The sequence below is a fragment of the Schistocerca serialis genome, chromosome 2 (assembly GCF_023864345.2).
Source record: "Schistocerca serialis cubense isolate TAMUIC-IGC-003099 chromosome 2, iqSchSeri2.2, whole genome shotgun sequence".
NCBI classification, from domain to species: Eukaryota; Metazoa; Arthropoda; class Insecta; order Orthoptera; family Acrididae; genus Schistocerca; species Schistocerca serialis.
In genome coordinates this window covers 647727748-647744600 of record NC_064639.1, presented here as the reverse complement: position 1 = coordinate 647744600, position 16853 = coordinate 647727748, and the positions used below count along the sequence as shown (strand labels likewise).

Here is a 16853-nt window from a genome sequence, read left to right as displayed (position 1 = left end):
GTGCATGCTTCTCTCTCGCCTACAAATATTTGATCGTAAAAAGTCTGATCAGTCTGCACCCCCCCCCCCCCCTCCAACGCATCAATAATGTGAAGGAAAACAGATTTTAAAAACTCTTGATACAGCACCTTCGTAAACTTCCCTGATTTCGTGCAGACCACAATTACAGTTTAAAATTTGTGAGTCAAATCGTCAACTCTTTTTTGAATAACCTGATCAAATATCCCAGATGGTTCTTGAATACGTAAGAAAACGTAACGGAATATCTTTCTTGGCGCAGTTTAGTATACTGTCCTGTGAATAAATATCTAATCTTACGCAGATAGGTTTTCGCTGTTTGTTCCGCAAGGCCTCTGTTATATGTCGATTGGTGTCGGCAGCTAATTTGTTCGATATTAATTATATAACCGAGGACAAAATTGGGGCTGAGAACTTTAGTCTGCATACGGAATCCTTCTGCAGCATCTAGTACTTCGTCCATCGTTGCAAACTCCTTGGAGCTGTCTAGGTATTTGAAATTTTAACTACGAACCTCAAACGGAAAATATGCTGAAATGGCTGCTTTCTTAATGAAATTATCACGGCGGAAATTACTAATTTTGAATAATTTTCTGTAACATGTACTGTTAAAATATATTCTCTTTCTAGACATCGAAGAAAAGGAATATAGGCAGGGACTGAACACAAACTCCCAGCGTAGCAGCTGTAAACCTTAGCCCTTGCGCTTAATTAGCTGTCTAATTAACTGATATAAGGGGAACGCATAAAACTTCAAAATCGATTATATCGGAAACTAGGAGCTGTCGCATGAAAAGCCGCTAGCCAGGTAATGAGGACAGATCTCTTTACAACGTACCTAAGATCCATCAAAATCTGTGATTGACAGGTCTGACGGTCCTCTTGGGAGCGGCGAAGTCTACATCTACATCTACATCTACATATACATTGATACTCCGCAAGCCACCCAACGGTGTGTGGCGGAGGGCACTTTACGTGCCACTGTCATTACCTCCCTTTCCTGTTCCAGTCGCGTATGGTTCGTGGGAAGAACGACTGTCTGAAAGCCTCCGTGCGCGCTCTAATCTCTCTAATTTTATATTCGTGATCTCCTCGGGAGGTATAAGTAGGGGGAAGCAATATATTCGATACCTCATCCAGAAACGCACCCTCTCGAAACCTGGCGAGCAAGCTACACCGCGATGCAGAGCGCCTCTCTTGCAGAGTCTGCCACTTGAGTTTATTAAACATCTCCGTAGCGCTATCACGGTTACCACATAACCCTGTGACGAAACGCGCCGCTCTTCTTTGGATCTTCTCTATCTCCTCCGTCATACCGATCTGGTACGGATCCCACACTGATGAGCAATACTCAAGTATAGGTCGAACGAGTGTTTTGTAAGCCACCTCCTTTGTTGATGGACTACATTTTCTAAGCACTCTCCCAATGAATCTCAACCTGATACCCGCCTTACCAACAATTAATTTTATATGATCATTCCACTTCAAATCGTTCCGCACGCATACTCCCAGATATTTTACAGAAGTAACTGCTACCAGTGTTTGTTCCGCTATCATATAATCATACAATAAAGGATCCTTCTTTCTATGTATTCGCAATACATTACATTTGTCTATGTTAAGGGTCAGTTGCCACTCCCTGCACCAAGTGCCTATCCGCTGCAGATCTTCCTGAATTTCGCTACAATTTTCTAATACTGCAACTTCTCTGTATACTACAGCATCATCCGCGAAAAGCTGCATGGAACTTCCGACACTATCTACTAGGTCATTTATATATATTGTGAAAAGCAATGGTCCCATAACACTCCCCTGTGGCACGCCAGAGGTTACTTTAACGTCTGTAGACGTCTCTCCATTGATAACAACATGCTGTGTTCTGTTTGATAAAAACTGTTCAATCCAGCCACACAGCTGGTCTGATATTCCGTAGGCTCTTACTTTGTTTATCAGGCGACAGTGCGGAACTGTATCGAACGCCTTCCGGAAGTCAAGAAAAATAGCATCTACCTGGGAGCCTGTATCTAATATTTTCTGGGTCTCATGAACAAATAAAGCGAGTTGGGTCTCACACGATCGCTGTTTCCGGAATCCATGATGATTCCTACATAGTAGATTCTGGGTTTCCAGAAATGACATGATACGCGAGCAGAAAACATGTTCTAAAATTCTACAAGAGATCGACGTCAGAGATATAGGTCTATAGTTTTGCGCATCTGCTCGACGACCCTTCTTGAAGACTGGGACTATCTGTGCTCTTTTCCAATCATTTGGAACCCTCCGTTCCTCTAGAGACTTGCGGTACACGGCTGTTAGAAGGGGGGCAAGTTCTTTCGCGTACTCTGTGTAGAATCGAATTGGTATCCCGTCAGGTCCAGTGGACTTTCCTCTATTGAGTGATTCCAGTTGCTTTTCTATTCCTTGGACACTTATTTCGATGTCAGCCATTTTTTCGTTTGTGCGAGGATTTAGAGAAGGAACTGCAGTGCGGTCTTCCTCTGTGAAACAGCTTTGGAAAAAGGTGTTTAGTATTTCAGCTTTACGCGTGTCATCCTCTGTTTCAATGCCATCATCATCCCGTAGTGTCTGGATATGCTGTTTCGAGCCACTTACTGATTTAACGTAAGACCAGAACTTCCTAGGATTTTCTGTCAAGTCGGTACATAGAATTTTTTTGAATTCAATGAACGCTTCACGCATAGCCCTCCTTACGCTAACTTTAACATCGTTTAGCTTCTGTTTGTCTGAGAGGTTTTGGCTGCGTTTAAACTTGGAGTGGAGCTCTCTTTGCTTTCGCAGTAGTTTCCTAACTTTGTTGTTGTACCACGGTGGGTTTTTCCCGTCCCTCACAGTTTTACTCGGCACGTACATGTCTAAAACGCATTTTACGATTGCCTTGAACTTTTTCCATAAACACTCAACATTGTCAGTGTCGGAACAGAAATTTTCGTTTTGATCTGTTAGGTAGTCTGAAATCTTCCTTCTATTACTCTTGCTAAACAGATAAACCTTCCTCCCTTTTTTTATATTCCTATTAACTTCCATATTCAGGGATGCTGCAACGGCCTTATGATCACTGATTCCCTGTTCTGTACATACAGAGTTGAAAAGTTCGGGTCTGTTTGTTATCAGTAGGTCCAAGATGTTATCTCCACGAGTCGGTTCTCTGTTTAATTGCTCGAGGTAATTTTCGGATAGTGCACTCAGTATAATGTCACTCGATGCTCTGTCCCTACCACCCGTCCTAAACATCTGAGTGTCCCAGTCTATATCTGGTAAATTGAAATCTCCACCTAAGACTATAACATGCTGAGAAAATTTATGTGAAATGTATTCCAAATTTTCTCTCAGTTGTTCTGCCACTAATGCATACTCTGCAAAGCACATTCAGGTCCGCGGCAGACGGTTTATCGAACCACCTTCACAATAATTCTCTATTATTCCGCTCTCGAACAGCGCGCGGAAAAAACGAAAACCTATATCCTTTCGTGTGAGCTCTTATTTCAATTATTTTGTTATGATGATCGTTTCTCCCTACGAAGGTCACCGTCAACAAAATATTTTCACGATCAGGGGAGAAAGTTGGTGATTGAAATTTCGTGACAAGATTAAGCCGCAACGAGAAACGCTTTTATTTTAATGGTGTCCAACCCAAATCCTGTAACATTCCAGTGACACTCCCTCTCCTATCTCGCAATTATACAAAACGTGCTGCTCTTCTTTGAACTTCCATTACTTACTCCGTTAAGAGCCGCTGAACTATCGCCTGCTGGCCACATGCGACATCTAAGGGGTGTCGAAAGGGATGTCTGTCGTACAGGCGCCTCGTAATGAGTGACCTTTTCGTGTTAACACTTAACGGCGCTGTGTCAAAAATGTTATTCTCGACCACCTGTAAGGAAACCGCTTGAATTCACCGCTGGGCGTTGCCGTTTAGATTTCCAGCGCAGAGGCGTCAAAAGAAGGCGTTAAATTCGGGAACAAGGGGTGCGCCACGGAGTCGCTCAGCAGAGTTATGGTGAAATTTGGTGCTAATGTGATATCATTAACTCACCTTATAACTCACACGCACTTCTGAACTGAGGCCTGTTTTTCGCGTGTGCCGACACCTTCCTGTCTGAAGCGTCGCCGAGCCTCAGGGGGACGTCGTAGGGCGCCGCGCTTTTGCAATATACAGAGAAAGGTCATAGACAGCTTTGAGTCGAATTCCAAAGCCACGCGATGCAATGGGAAACAGTTGAGAGGTTTGGAAAAAATGACCCTTTAATTGTGTTACCAGTAAGATAACAGTGCTCAAAACAACTGCTCGCCCTCAGCCGCAGAGGTTCCACAATCGTCTGACCAGCTGTAGCGAATACACGTAAACACGTGCGTCATGGGTGATTCATCTGGACATCAATTTGATATTTACGTGAAGTATTACAATGTTGGCCATACCACTGATACTTCCTGCAAATCGATTTTGGTCAGGGAGTGCAGCACGCTGAAATTCATCATTACTCATCGTAGCTCAGGCCCGTCCAAGTAATGGGTTGGACATCCTGATATTAGATTTTCACAATTTCCAAAAATCGTTGAACGGTAATGGCGGGAGAATTCCATCAACAATACCCTCTCTCCTAGCGTACTGCGGTCGATATCCGTTTGTGGCAACGTCCCTATCGATTAGACAAGTAAAGAAATAGAAACGTATCTCGATCAAAGAATCTGACATATTTCCAGCTGAATTTCAAGCCACATGTGTGACAGTATTATCACTGACTTCTAAACGTGTGCCATGACTTAGACCTGCGTGGTAATTTGAATGAAACTAGATTAATGTGAAACATCCTGTTTGTCTGCAAAGAAGCTAATAATTGGTTCTCTGTGAGAAGAAAGAGCTGCAAAGATGACGGTGTGGAACGTACCGTACTCCTACGTTGTTGCAGCGGTTCACCATGTCGGTGAAGGCGGCTTCGTCTCCAGAGCGACTGATGATCCTGTAGGAGACCGGCTGGTAGCGCTCCCACCACGGTCTGTTGCTGGTGGTGATGGCCAGGTATTCGTTCGGTGGGGACACCTGAAACATGGCACATTGTGGGCTTATTAATCGGAGTCTGCTAATTTACCTGATTTGTTATAAATACGAGGTCCAGTCACATTAGTGTGACTGCATTCTAAGTTCGACGTCAACGTGCAATCACAGACAACAAGTGGCAGCATTGGAAATGGAGAGTACATAAAGAGTGCCGGAGTGGTATGGAAAAAAAATGCAGTCTTTGACATAATGCAGCAGCCGAGAGATTTGTCTGACGTCGAAATGGGACAGATCATTGGCTTTCGGACCAAGGGTAGAAGAATTATCGGAACTACTAATCTGATAAACTGTTCGCGAGATCCCTGGCTAAAGTATGCCGCACATGGCGAAATTACGCCATCCAAAGCCGGCGCCGAGACATCTGTGTTCACCAAGGGCCACAGATGACTGCGGTGAACGACGGCTGCGGTGATGTGTACGGGGGAATATACGTGCAACTGATGAGGAGTTGACCGTTCATATGAACCAAGGGAGTACCAACAGTGTCTCCTAAAGGACCGTTCAGTGAAAGTCGCGACGTTTGGATCTACGCTACAGTAGCCTGGTTTTTGCACCCATGCTAACTGCTGTTCATCGGTGACTCACGCTACAATTTGCACGCCAGTGCACCAACTTGACGACCACTGAGTGGCGACACGTGGCCTTTTCAGAAGATCTCGTTTTATGCTCTTTCGAACCAATGGGCGTCGTTGTATACGGTGGGACACGCCTGAAAGTGAGCACACTGCAGTAAACGTTTGAAGGGTCCAGACCGGAGGACATTCCCTGGGTGGTATCATCATTCTGGAAGGCACAATGCATCTGTCCTAGAGGCCATATCCACACCACATGCAATTTGCTTTTATTTGTCACGATGGCACCTACCAGCAGGACAATACAACATATTACACAGCTCGCAGTGTACGTGTGTGATTCGAAGAGCACCAGGATCAATATAGCGTGTTCCCCTGGCCACCAGACTCCCTGGACTTAAACCCAATCGAAGTCTGTGGGATAATTTCGATCGGGCTGTTCTCAACATGTGTCCTCAACCGAGAAACCCATCGCAGCTGTCCACGGAAGTGGAATTGGCATGCCGCCACATCCCCATCGCTACCATCCAGAACCTCATTGACTCGCTTCCTGCACGTCTCGTAGCTGTTGTGGAAGATGGTTATTCAGATTTCTGAGAGGTTCTCGCATAAATGTAACTGGGTAGTGAGTTTGTCGGGTGGAATGTGTTGGATTCACGTACAAGTTTATTCTACTGGAGACAGAAAAAAGTAAAATGGAGAAAAGTATCCCTTGTTGGACTTTCCAGCAGGGAACATGGAGACTGTGAAGGCAGTCATTGAAGATACGTTTTTAAACGTAGTTGCTACATCACGCAATATACTGCTATTTCATTTATTCAGTTTGTATTATCAATTCTGAACCTGTATTAGTTACATAAACGAAACATTATTTTACATTTTATAGCTGGACGATGAACACAGAAATGACATAGCATCTGGCATCGGAAATCGTCTCCTGCCAAATCACTCTACGAGATGAAACACGGTTACATGACCGCGATATAGAGCCTGAAAGACAGCAAATTACTGATAATCGTAAAACTGTTTTAATGTTTTGTAAAACTGACAAGTGTATCGCAGATAAAGCCATCGAAAGTGGGAGACACGACGGACGAGAACTGTTCGGGTTATGCTTTTTGTTGTGGAGCTCAAAACGTGCCAGAGGCAAACTGCGAAGCTCCTAATCGATGTTGCTACTCGTAGGAACTCCTTACGAGAACGTCGCATTATTTTTGCTCCTGGCTCGACGGCGTGTACTACACATTGTACTGCACCAAACCAAGACGCCCCTTGTCACAATGGGTGTGAGTTCGAGACGCTGCGTGGCGTACCAGCAAACAAAAATATTTCTTTCGGAAGAGGTAACTTGTGTACTAGAGATGACGGAGTACTTGTAAGCCACCGGTGAGGTTTTCTACCTGGGTGATTAACCGCAGTCGTAAGAGTATGAGGCATTATATGTTATCATGGGTCGTCCCAGCTGCCTCGAACTCTCAGAAATCTATAGTTCCACGTGTTGTGTTTGGATCTGGCGTTTTATATTACATATTACAAGAAATGTTCATATTTCTTATTCATAGTAATCGCTCCTTCACCTCTGTTACCACCTTTCGACCGAGTTTCAAATTTCGTTACTGAGTGAACTGCTCTTGATCTTGATGAAAATTAACGTCCTGATTATTGTGTTATCAAAAATAATAACCGTGAGTGAAATAATTTTTATATCAAAAAACGAGGTGCATTATAAAACAGATATGGTTAGGATTATAGAGTATACGTGTCCCCTGACTTCTGTATTGTTCTGTATTGTTCCAAATCAACACACGGTTCTAACCAAATACCTAAATATGACTGCATGGAATCTAATGTGGACTGAATATATTTCCAACACGAAGAATGTATATTAGAGCACAAAGCATTAACAATCGCTCCTGGAAGAGCGTGACAAGCAAGTTTCCGATCGAAGATATTCATAACATGTTTGACTGGTAGCGGATCAGCCGAATGTAAAGGCCAAGGAATCAGTGGTACCCGTCTTTCGTCGAAGAAGGATTGTATGGCCCTCAACGCATGAAATAGTAGGCTGGCTTTAGGAGAAGCGGTACCTCGTGTTATCTTATGGGTTGCTAATCAGACTGTCGTCACTACAGGGAAGTCGAGTGTGTACAAGAGTCGAATAAAAAGCAGTTGCAACACGATTTTACTTCATACTAAACGTTACTGACAGACGTTCAGTCTAATACAAGCTCTCAATGTAATCGTCATGCTCGTCGGTCAACTTCCACCACAGAGATGGAAGGCACCTACGATGTCAACGCATTCTCTCGGTCGACGTCTTGGAAGCACTGCTCTATGGCACAGTTGATGTCTTCTCTTGTGTTGTAGCATGTGCCACGAAGAGGTTCTTTCGTTTTGGCGAACAGGTTGTAATGACACTGACTCATATCTGGTGAAAACGGTGGATGTTCGAGTAACTCCCACACACCAAGTACGCAGGAGTTCCTACACGGGGTTCACCGTGTAGCTTCGTGTATTGTCATGAGGGATGATGGGATACAGTGCCAGAAGGAAACACCGTTGTGTGCTCCGACTACGTGCCACTTCAACACTGAGCCGTGCACACTGTTTGTGTTTCCTAAACATATCGTCAGGGCCCTCGAACTGGCTTTCAGCACTTTCACTGATTCAAAAACAGGAGTCGCCTCTCACTGTACTCCTTCAAATGGTTCAAATGGCTCTGAGCACTATGGTACTTAACATCTGAGGTCATCAGTCCTCTAGAACTTAGAACTGCTTAATCCTAACTAACCTAAGGCCATCACACACATCCATGACCGAGGCAAAATTCGAACCTGAGACCGTAGCGGTCGCGCTGTTCCAGACTGAATCGCCTAGGACCGCTCGGTCACAACGGCCGGCTGTACTCCTGCAACTGACCTTTTGCTATCAGCTACAGACAGCGGGAATGCCATGTGACGCACATCCATAGTGTGACGGCAGTGTTGCCGCTACTTGTTATCCAACCCATGTACTTCGTAACTAATGGGAAGGTACCGAATGGAATTGGGGAGAACAGAAATTTATGACATAATTTCATGACGACAAGGGATCGACTTTGGGATCGATCGTTAGGACCTAGCAGACGAGAAGTAATTCATCCAGATTTAGTCATCCAATACTCGTCCTTGATGCAATGTCTACAAGTACTCCAGTTCTCCTGTCGACAGGTTCCAAACACGCATTGCTGTTGCAACAGCATCAAAGACGACCTGGTACGACAAAAACCCGTTTCCCTGAGATTATCGGTTCTGCCTTCTTTGATCTCATATACTGAAATTGCACCCTCTGATACTGAACATACAGTGACCTCTGCTGTCATATTCGCACTTTATTTGACTAAAAGATCTTGGGAAAATTTTTCCTATTCTATTCCATAAGAGAGAGCGCAGCAGGGTTTACATGCTTACCGATTCTTATTAGTCAAAATGACTTCTTACTCGTACAGGTTGTATTCAGTGAGATCAGATTCATTTGCGTAATTCTGTCTGAGTATTACAATATCTACAAACGTTAGTCTCTCAGCTGATAAAGGGTAGCTCTGGGTTCGTAAAGTGTATTTCCTCATGGAAACAAAGTCTCTTTTATTTCATCCCGTCATGTGTACTGTCTCACTTCCCAAATTGCAACATGAGCCTCACAACAAGGACATTATGCTCCGTAATTCATGAGGATCGACTTCTCAGGTCTCCCTCACATCCATCACAGATACTTACGCCAAACACAAACCTTTGACCCAGATGACGTCTGTATCTATCTGTTACAGACACGTTTTTATTTGTAGTTATCTAACTATGATGCATTGGTGTTCTGCTTGTTCCACCACATTTGCAAGCTATCAAAACGGTGTTTTTAACAATAATAACAAACAAGTGCGCAACAGCACCTGACAGAGCACACAAATCACAGGGTAGCAAGTCCCAGAGTATTAACGAGGGTTAAGAAATTTAGGAGTTCCTTCTCCTCTATCAGCCTATAACACAAGCTATTTTGACGAGTTTTTGACACATTAAGAAGGGATTTTCCTAATATTTGGCTAAATTACTCCTCGGGCATGTACACAAGGAGTAATAGGACAATTTTTTAAGTTTAATTTCTTAGTTAGTTATTACAAGAAATGTGACCAAAAACACACGGCAAAATTACATCTTTGTTACAGACCTTCGGTACTTCAAGAAACTGTACTTTTACTCTGTGCGCGAAATCCTATTGATTAAGAACACCTTTTTTTATTTTTTCGGATAAGATTTGCACGACAAAACTACATCTTTCTTCCAGACCTTCGCTAATTCAAGAAACTGTGCTTTTACTCTGTGCGCAAAATCCTATTGATTAAGAACATCCTTTTTCCTTTTTTTCAGATAAGATTTGCAAACTGCAGGACTTCCGTCACTGACAAGCCTCGGTTAGAACAGGGCAACTTTAACTCCTCGGGCGTGAATCTATAAATGTTAAGAGCAGTGTAGTCAACCATTTTGTAGAGCTTCTAATATGGCTATGTTGGATCAGAGAGGCATTAGTGGCCACTGTTCGGCACCCATTGAGAGGCTGGTACAGGTAGAAACCGCTTACGCTCTCTGAGCCACTCCGGCCACCGTGTGTGGACCCCGGGCGGAAGAGACGATTCGGTTACTCTTCCCTAGGACGCCGGTGAGTACAACTGTTCTGAGTAGCAGCTATGTTTGCTGAGTTGCAATGTGTGAGAGCTTTGTTTGATTTTCCGGTAGTCACATAGGTGGGTGCTATTGATAATCATGCCGCAACAAATAAGTCAATCAGGGAACGGTGATAATTTCAGCAGTATTCAGTTTATTCGATGAGACCTTTTGTGCAAATGTAACTTGGCCTGGACGAGCGGTGCCCCCACGTGATGTACAACTTTAGTTATTTAGCGTATTCTGTGCTTTGTGGAATGCTTGTGCTAAATTTTATTTAATTTACCGTCCAATTTGTGTTTCATTCCCAAGAACTTAGTAGCCCGTACTCTGGTGCCCCACGTGTGTTTCCGTGTACGCCATGAAGCTCCATTTCGACGTAAACACCACTCGTGTTCGAATTGAAACCTCGGTTTCCTGACGAAACAGATGTGTTCTTATTTGGTAAACTTATTTACAAAATTACTAAGCTGTACGGAATTTCAGAAGTGTACTTTTTTCACTGAAATTCAGCGCTAAAGGCACTCGCACTATGACCCAGTGAGCTTACATGTGGAATGGGGAAGCTTTTTTTCTAAATTCAATCTTTCCTTGTGTTAGTGACCAGTGGTGTGTGTGTGTGTGTGTGTGTGTGTGTGTGTGTGTGTGTGTGTGTGTGCGTGTGTGTGTGATCTTGACAAATAGTGTCCGGTAATTTAGCAGTCTAGCCTCATATGTGTCGGTCCAGATGCTGCGCTGTATATTGTGCTATGTGTCGATGCAGGCGCTGGCATCCCAAGTAACTGCGTTTTAACTTTTGTATGTGTGTTACTGTTGATGAGGAAATAAATGTGAATTGTTTCTGAATTTTTTATTATTACATCTCACAGCGCCATTCCGCTCCCTAGTCAGGATCCTTAAAATCAGTCATTTTGCACCTCCACTTAGCAATGTTTCAATGAAATTTATCCTGATTATTACATATCCAATATATGAATTTGTGTTTTATTAAATCATCAAATGATCTGTGAGGTAGCGACTTTTTATCAGTTTAATTAACATTTAAATAAATTTGGCCCATTAATCAGAAATTTTGTCTGGTACCTGTTGCAGGTAAGCAAACGTAGCCTCTACTTGCAGAGTCATTATTGGGAGTTGGAGAATCACTAACTAGATATTTTGAGTAGCAGCTTTATGAGAACCTTTCAGTAGTAAAAGAAAACAGGTATCTTTGCGAAAACAGACAGTCCGCAGCTCGTGGTCGTGCGGTAGCGTTCTCGCTTCCCACGCCCGGGTTCCCAGGTTCGATTCCCGGTGGGGTCAGAGATTTTCTGTGCCTCGTGATGACTGGGTGTTGTGTGCTGTCCCTAGGCTAGTTAAGCCTGAGTAGTTCTAAGTTCTAGGGGACTGATGACCATAGATGTTAAGTCCCATAGTGCTCAGAGCCATTTGAACCAAAAACAGACATAATGTCTGATAGGATAGCCCCAATTAGTGATTTTACAGTGTTACTCATAATCAGTCCTGATTGCAAAATGTTTATTCATATGACCGGTTTCGGTTCATCTAGAACCATCTTCAGATCTGATATTTCGGTTACAAAAGTAACACGGCCAAATACAGCAACTTTCACATGCTGCGTGTCATGTGAACGTTGCTGTATTTGGACGGATTACTCCTGTAACCGAAATATCAGATCTGAAGATGGTTCTAGATGAACCGAAACCTGTCATATGAATAAACATTTTGCAATCAAGGCGGATTATAAGTACCATTGTAAAACAGATATCATTCATTAGTTTATTCAAGAAATTTGTAAAATTGCGTATTTTATAAGCTAACTGAGGAGAATGGACCTTTAAGAGCTACTGACAAGCCACAATGTGACTCAAAGATTAAAAATATTCCTGGCCGAAATGATGTTATATTTCCCCAATTGACCCGCATCAGTAACCGACTTCAAGTTAATCAGTATCGTGCTGTGTAAAGCTTATGATTCACCCTTCGTTAAATATCCAGTAAAAATGATGTCGCTTTCAAATGAGAATACCTAGAGTAAACAAGGAGCCTTAATGAATGGTAGCTATAGTAAAGATTCGTTATACTTCACAAGTTATAGGGCGTTTCGTCACCTACATACATCATGTGCTTTGCATCCGAAATTTCCATCTCTTATCAGTCATTTCATATCAAGAATGAACAATAGTCACAACCCCACACGTTTAACCTTTGCGCCACAGCTGTCTCTTTACCCGCTGTAATTTCATTCTGCAACATGTTCATGTCTTTCTCCACTGTAATATGGATAAGGCTTATCGTTATACTCTATAATTTCGTATATCAGAACGATACTTTCTGTTGACGTAAAACCGTGTTAAAGTCTACTGACTCTCAACAAGGAGCGGGTGAAAGTCGAGGCTTATTCCTCCGTCCTTAAAATTCAGTTGACAATTTAGCCTCTTGTTGCTGGAGCGAAGTTAATGCTCCGGACAAGCTAAAAAAAAACGAGTCTAATTCGCAATTACGAAGAAAAAATTTCTGTTCGACTAATATACAAACTAATTAACGAAATCCCATGGGTCCGTCTCTTTCAGTCCGTAATTAGTTCAAACATTTGTGACAGACATACGTAATCCGTTTTGAAAATGAACACAAATACAAGCAACGGCTATATTACGGTGAAATGAGAGAGAAAATTGGAATAATATTAAGTGTAGTCTTACAAACCAGCTTTTAAAACTGTTTTGAAGGGCTTTCGTGCACTCTGAGAAAAGTAATTTAACACTGAACACTACAAGTTTGCCAAAATCGAATAAAGCTGCAAAATTGGTGGATGAGATTTGATACATGTTATATTTTTACTGGTATAGTGTCATCAGGGAGCACACTGCTATTTTTTCAATATCTTTTCTTTCATACTGTCCTCTATCAAAATTTATTTTTTGGATAAATGAAACGAGTTTCTTAACTAACTCCGAAAAAGGTACTACCGAATGTAGGCGTTAGAGATGAAAGAACAACGGAATAAGTGAATTCTAGTTAAATTTTGAATAAAAATTAACAGCAATGGCGGCCGACGACTTTTAGCATAAGAAGTCACTCTCATTCTTCCAATGGTCAAATAGAGCTGAGGAGCGGAAAGAGGTCCAGGGCACTCTCTTGCCTTGCAATGTGGAATCGCCCCTACAGAGAGGAAGAATCACCAATCATCAGCGGAATGACGCTAAAGAAGACAATAAGAAACCACTGCATTAAAACATATAATGCGCACCCACAGAACATGTGGCCTGCAATTGAAAAAATGTGACAATAATCTCTCCAATGGTAAAAGATTCTAGACTAGTTCCCTATCCGAATCTCCAGGAGAGAACAGACAAGTGTCGGATGACCATGAGAGAAAGATGGATTAACCAACGAAAGGATAATATTCTACAAGTCGAGGTGTGGAATATCAGATGTCTGAACATGGTAGGGAAGCTAGAAAATCTGAATCGGGAAATGCTGCGGCCCAGTCTACTAAATATTATAGAAGGGAGGGGGGGGGGGGGGGTGAGGAGTCAGTGAAGTAAAATGGAAAGAAGGCAAGGAATACTGAGCAGACGAGTATAGAGCAACAGCAAAATAAAATGATATAACTGGAGTCAGATTCGCTATGAGTAGGAAGGTAGGGCAGAGAGTTGGTTGCAATGAGAATTATACTGTTAAAAGCAGAGGAGGGAGGGAGTAGGAGGAAAGAGTACACTGAAGGAGTCTATGAGATGATGCATGACTTGTCTGATGACAAAGCGAAAATCTCATTCTGGAAACATCCTCCAGGCTGCGGCTAAGCCATGTATCCGCAATATATTTTCTTTCAGGAGTGCTAGTTCTACAAGGTTTGCAGGAGAGCTTGTGTAAGGTTTCGAAAATAGGAGAGGAGGTACTGACAGAAGTAAAGCTGTGAGGACGGGGCGTGAGTCATGCTTGGGTAGCTCAGATGGTAGAGCACTTGCCCGCGAAATGCGAAGGTCCCGAGTTCGACTTTCGGTCCGGCACACAGTTTTAATCTGCCAGGAAGTTTCATATCAGCGCACACTCCGCTGCAGAGTAAAAATCTCAACGGAAGGAATGATTCATGAGTCCCAAAGTACTATCAGCAGACCGGCAGGAAAAAATAATGTGCATAGGAAGTTTAAAGAATGGAGTAAAATGGTCAGCAGCTGCTTATAAGCCACACACTTCTATCTCTATTGATCCATAGTGGACAGGGGACATCTACCAGTTTCAGCGTTTTACTATGCTATCTTCAGGCCCCATATGCATCTCTCCAAATAAACGAAAATTTTATATAGAGATCTCCGGATGTCGTTAATTCAGCCTTAACTCTAGCGCCCCCTTCGATAACTTGATAGCAAATCGTCGAATGAAGCACTAGTGTAAGGATTGAATTCACGATATCCAGAGATTTATCGCTCTATATATTTTCGTTTATTTGGAGAGACGTATATGGGGCCTGGTTCAAATGGTTCAAATGGCTCTGAGCACAATGGGACTTATCTTCTGAGGTGATCAGTCCCCTAGAACTTAGAACTACTTAAACCTAACTAACCTAAGGACATCACACACATCCATGCCCGAGGTAGGATTCGAACCTTCGACAGTAGCGGTCGTGCGGTTCCAGACTGTAGCGCCTAGAACCGCTCGGCCACCTTGGCCGGCTATGGGGCCTGAAGACGGCATAGGAAATGCTGACAGTGGTAGCCTTCCAAATAAAATAAATTTACATGGCTGTTGACAAGTGCACATTTATGTAGTCAGTGCTAAGCGATGCTCGAGAAGCCGGCCGCAGTGGCCGTGCGGTTCTAGGCGCCTCAGTCCGGAACTGCGGGACTGCTACGGTCGCAGGTTCGAATCCTGCTCCGGACAGGGATGTGCGTGATGTCCTTAGGTTAGTTAGGTTTAAGTAGTTCTAAGTTCTAGGGGACTGATGACCTAAGATGTTAAAGTTCCATAGTGCTCAGAGCCTTTTGAACCATTTGGCGCTCGAGATGGCGGAAACAGCGACGCCGCTTGACGGTGGACGACAGGAACGAGTGATCCGGAGTCATGACTCAGACTTTCGAGGGAAGGATTTGCGCCTGGCAAATGGCCGCAGAACGTTATCTGTCAGCATATGTAGTAGCAACGGCCAAGTAGAGAGGCAGTGGTGTTACAGTATGGTAGTGACTTTCGTGGTTACTATTTGGTCTTCTTACTGCTCTTACGAAGACGCTAAATATGGAAGAACTTAAATGCGTTTTACAGCATAGTCTACTATGTACTGTAGAGGAACATCTGCAGACGATGATTGTTTACATCAACATGACAATGCAGCCTTTTATAAAGCAGCAACCTTTAAGGCAATGGTTTGCGGACATTTACATTCCTGAAATGGAGTGGCTTGCCCAGAGTCCGAACTGAAAAGGGGCGAAACGCTTTTTAGGTGAATTGGAGCGTCCAAAATTACTACCATCTCTAATGTCCAATAATAATAGATGTTCTGAAGGGTTTGGTGAAATAGTATAGATTTCTGTTTTATGGACAATGAGATTAGTAATAGACTTTACACCAACGAAATCGACGTCGACGGTAGCCAAACATTACTTCAGGGCAGTAGCTGTATGCATCTGGGACCAAAAGGAGTCTGCTTTAACACCAGATGCCAAACTGACATTAGGCTATTAGGTAACCGCAGTGCTGACCTGTACTCCGCCGTAGCCCTTGGGTGCCAGGAAGCGCTCGCACTCGGCAGCGATGTCCGACCACTTCCACTCGAACAGGTGGACCATGGCGCTGCGGCCGTCCACCACGTTGGGGTCCCACTGGGCGCTGACGGCACCCAGCAGGGCGGCCAGAAGGCACAGCGTAGCTCGCATTGTCGGCAGTTTGTCGGGAGCAGTGCGACGCTTCACTGAATGTGGCTCCTTTTATACAAGTACAAATTAGCAAACATAAAAGCGCATTAAACTGATAAAGTACACAGTGGAGGGGCGATAATAGTCTTGTTATGTCTACCGTATCGAGAAAACCCAGGAGAAGAGTTTTCAGAGATTATAAATACATTACGATAGCTTCGGTTATGTTTGTACAAAGCCTGCTCTCGCGTGAAGATCTGGAGATTACGTGACATGTTGACAGGCAGACGAATTGACTTAGGCACGAACATCGGTCGCATCCATTACTCTGTATGATTTGAGCTGTGGCCTTCGAGATAACTACAAATTTATGACTGTAATCCCTGCTGATTATCTAATAATGAAAGACACGGAATCATTTTGCTCCTAGATGCAAGCACTGACCGGTTCTTTCTATGCACATAATGTAAATTTCGATACAAAGGACAACACCTTTGAAATATCATGTGTCAACGAAGGGGGTGGTTTGTTTCATCAGTCCTCTGACTAGCTTCATGCTGCCCGCCGTGAATTCCTCTCCTACACCAACCTTTCCATCTCAGAATACCTATTGGACACAACGACTTTCATATATTCCAAT

The 16853-nt window shown here is 43.3% G+C and overlaps 1 protein-coding gene across 1 annotated transcript in view; it reads right to left on the bottom strand.

Annotated features, from left to right (window-relative positions):
* Positions 1-16235, bottom strand: part of LOC126457722 (alpha-amylase-like) — a 41857-nt gene extending 25622 nt beyond the window's left edge. The window contains exons 1-2 of the mRNA XM_050094258.1: positions 16061-16235; positions 4926-5077 (exon numbers count right to left, since the gene is read on the bottom strand). Of these exons, the coding sequence (XP_049950215.1) occupies positions 4926-5077; positions 16061-16234 (326 nt within the window). The 5' untranslated portion in view covers position 16235. The remainder of the gene's footprint in view (positions 1-4925; positions 5078-16060) is intronic.
* Between the last annotated feature and the right edge of the window lie 618 nt (positions 16236-16853).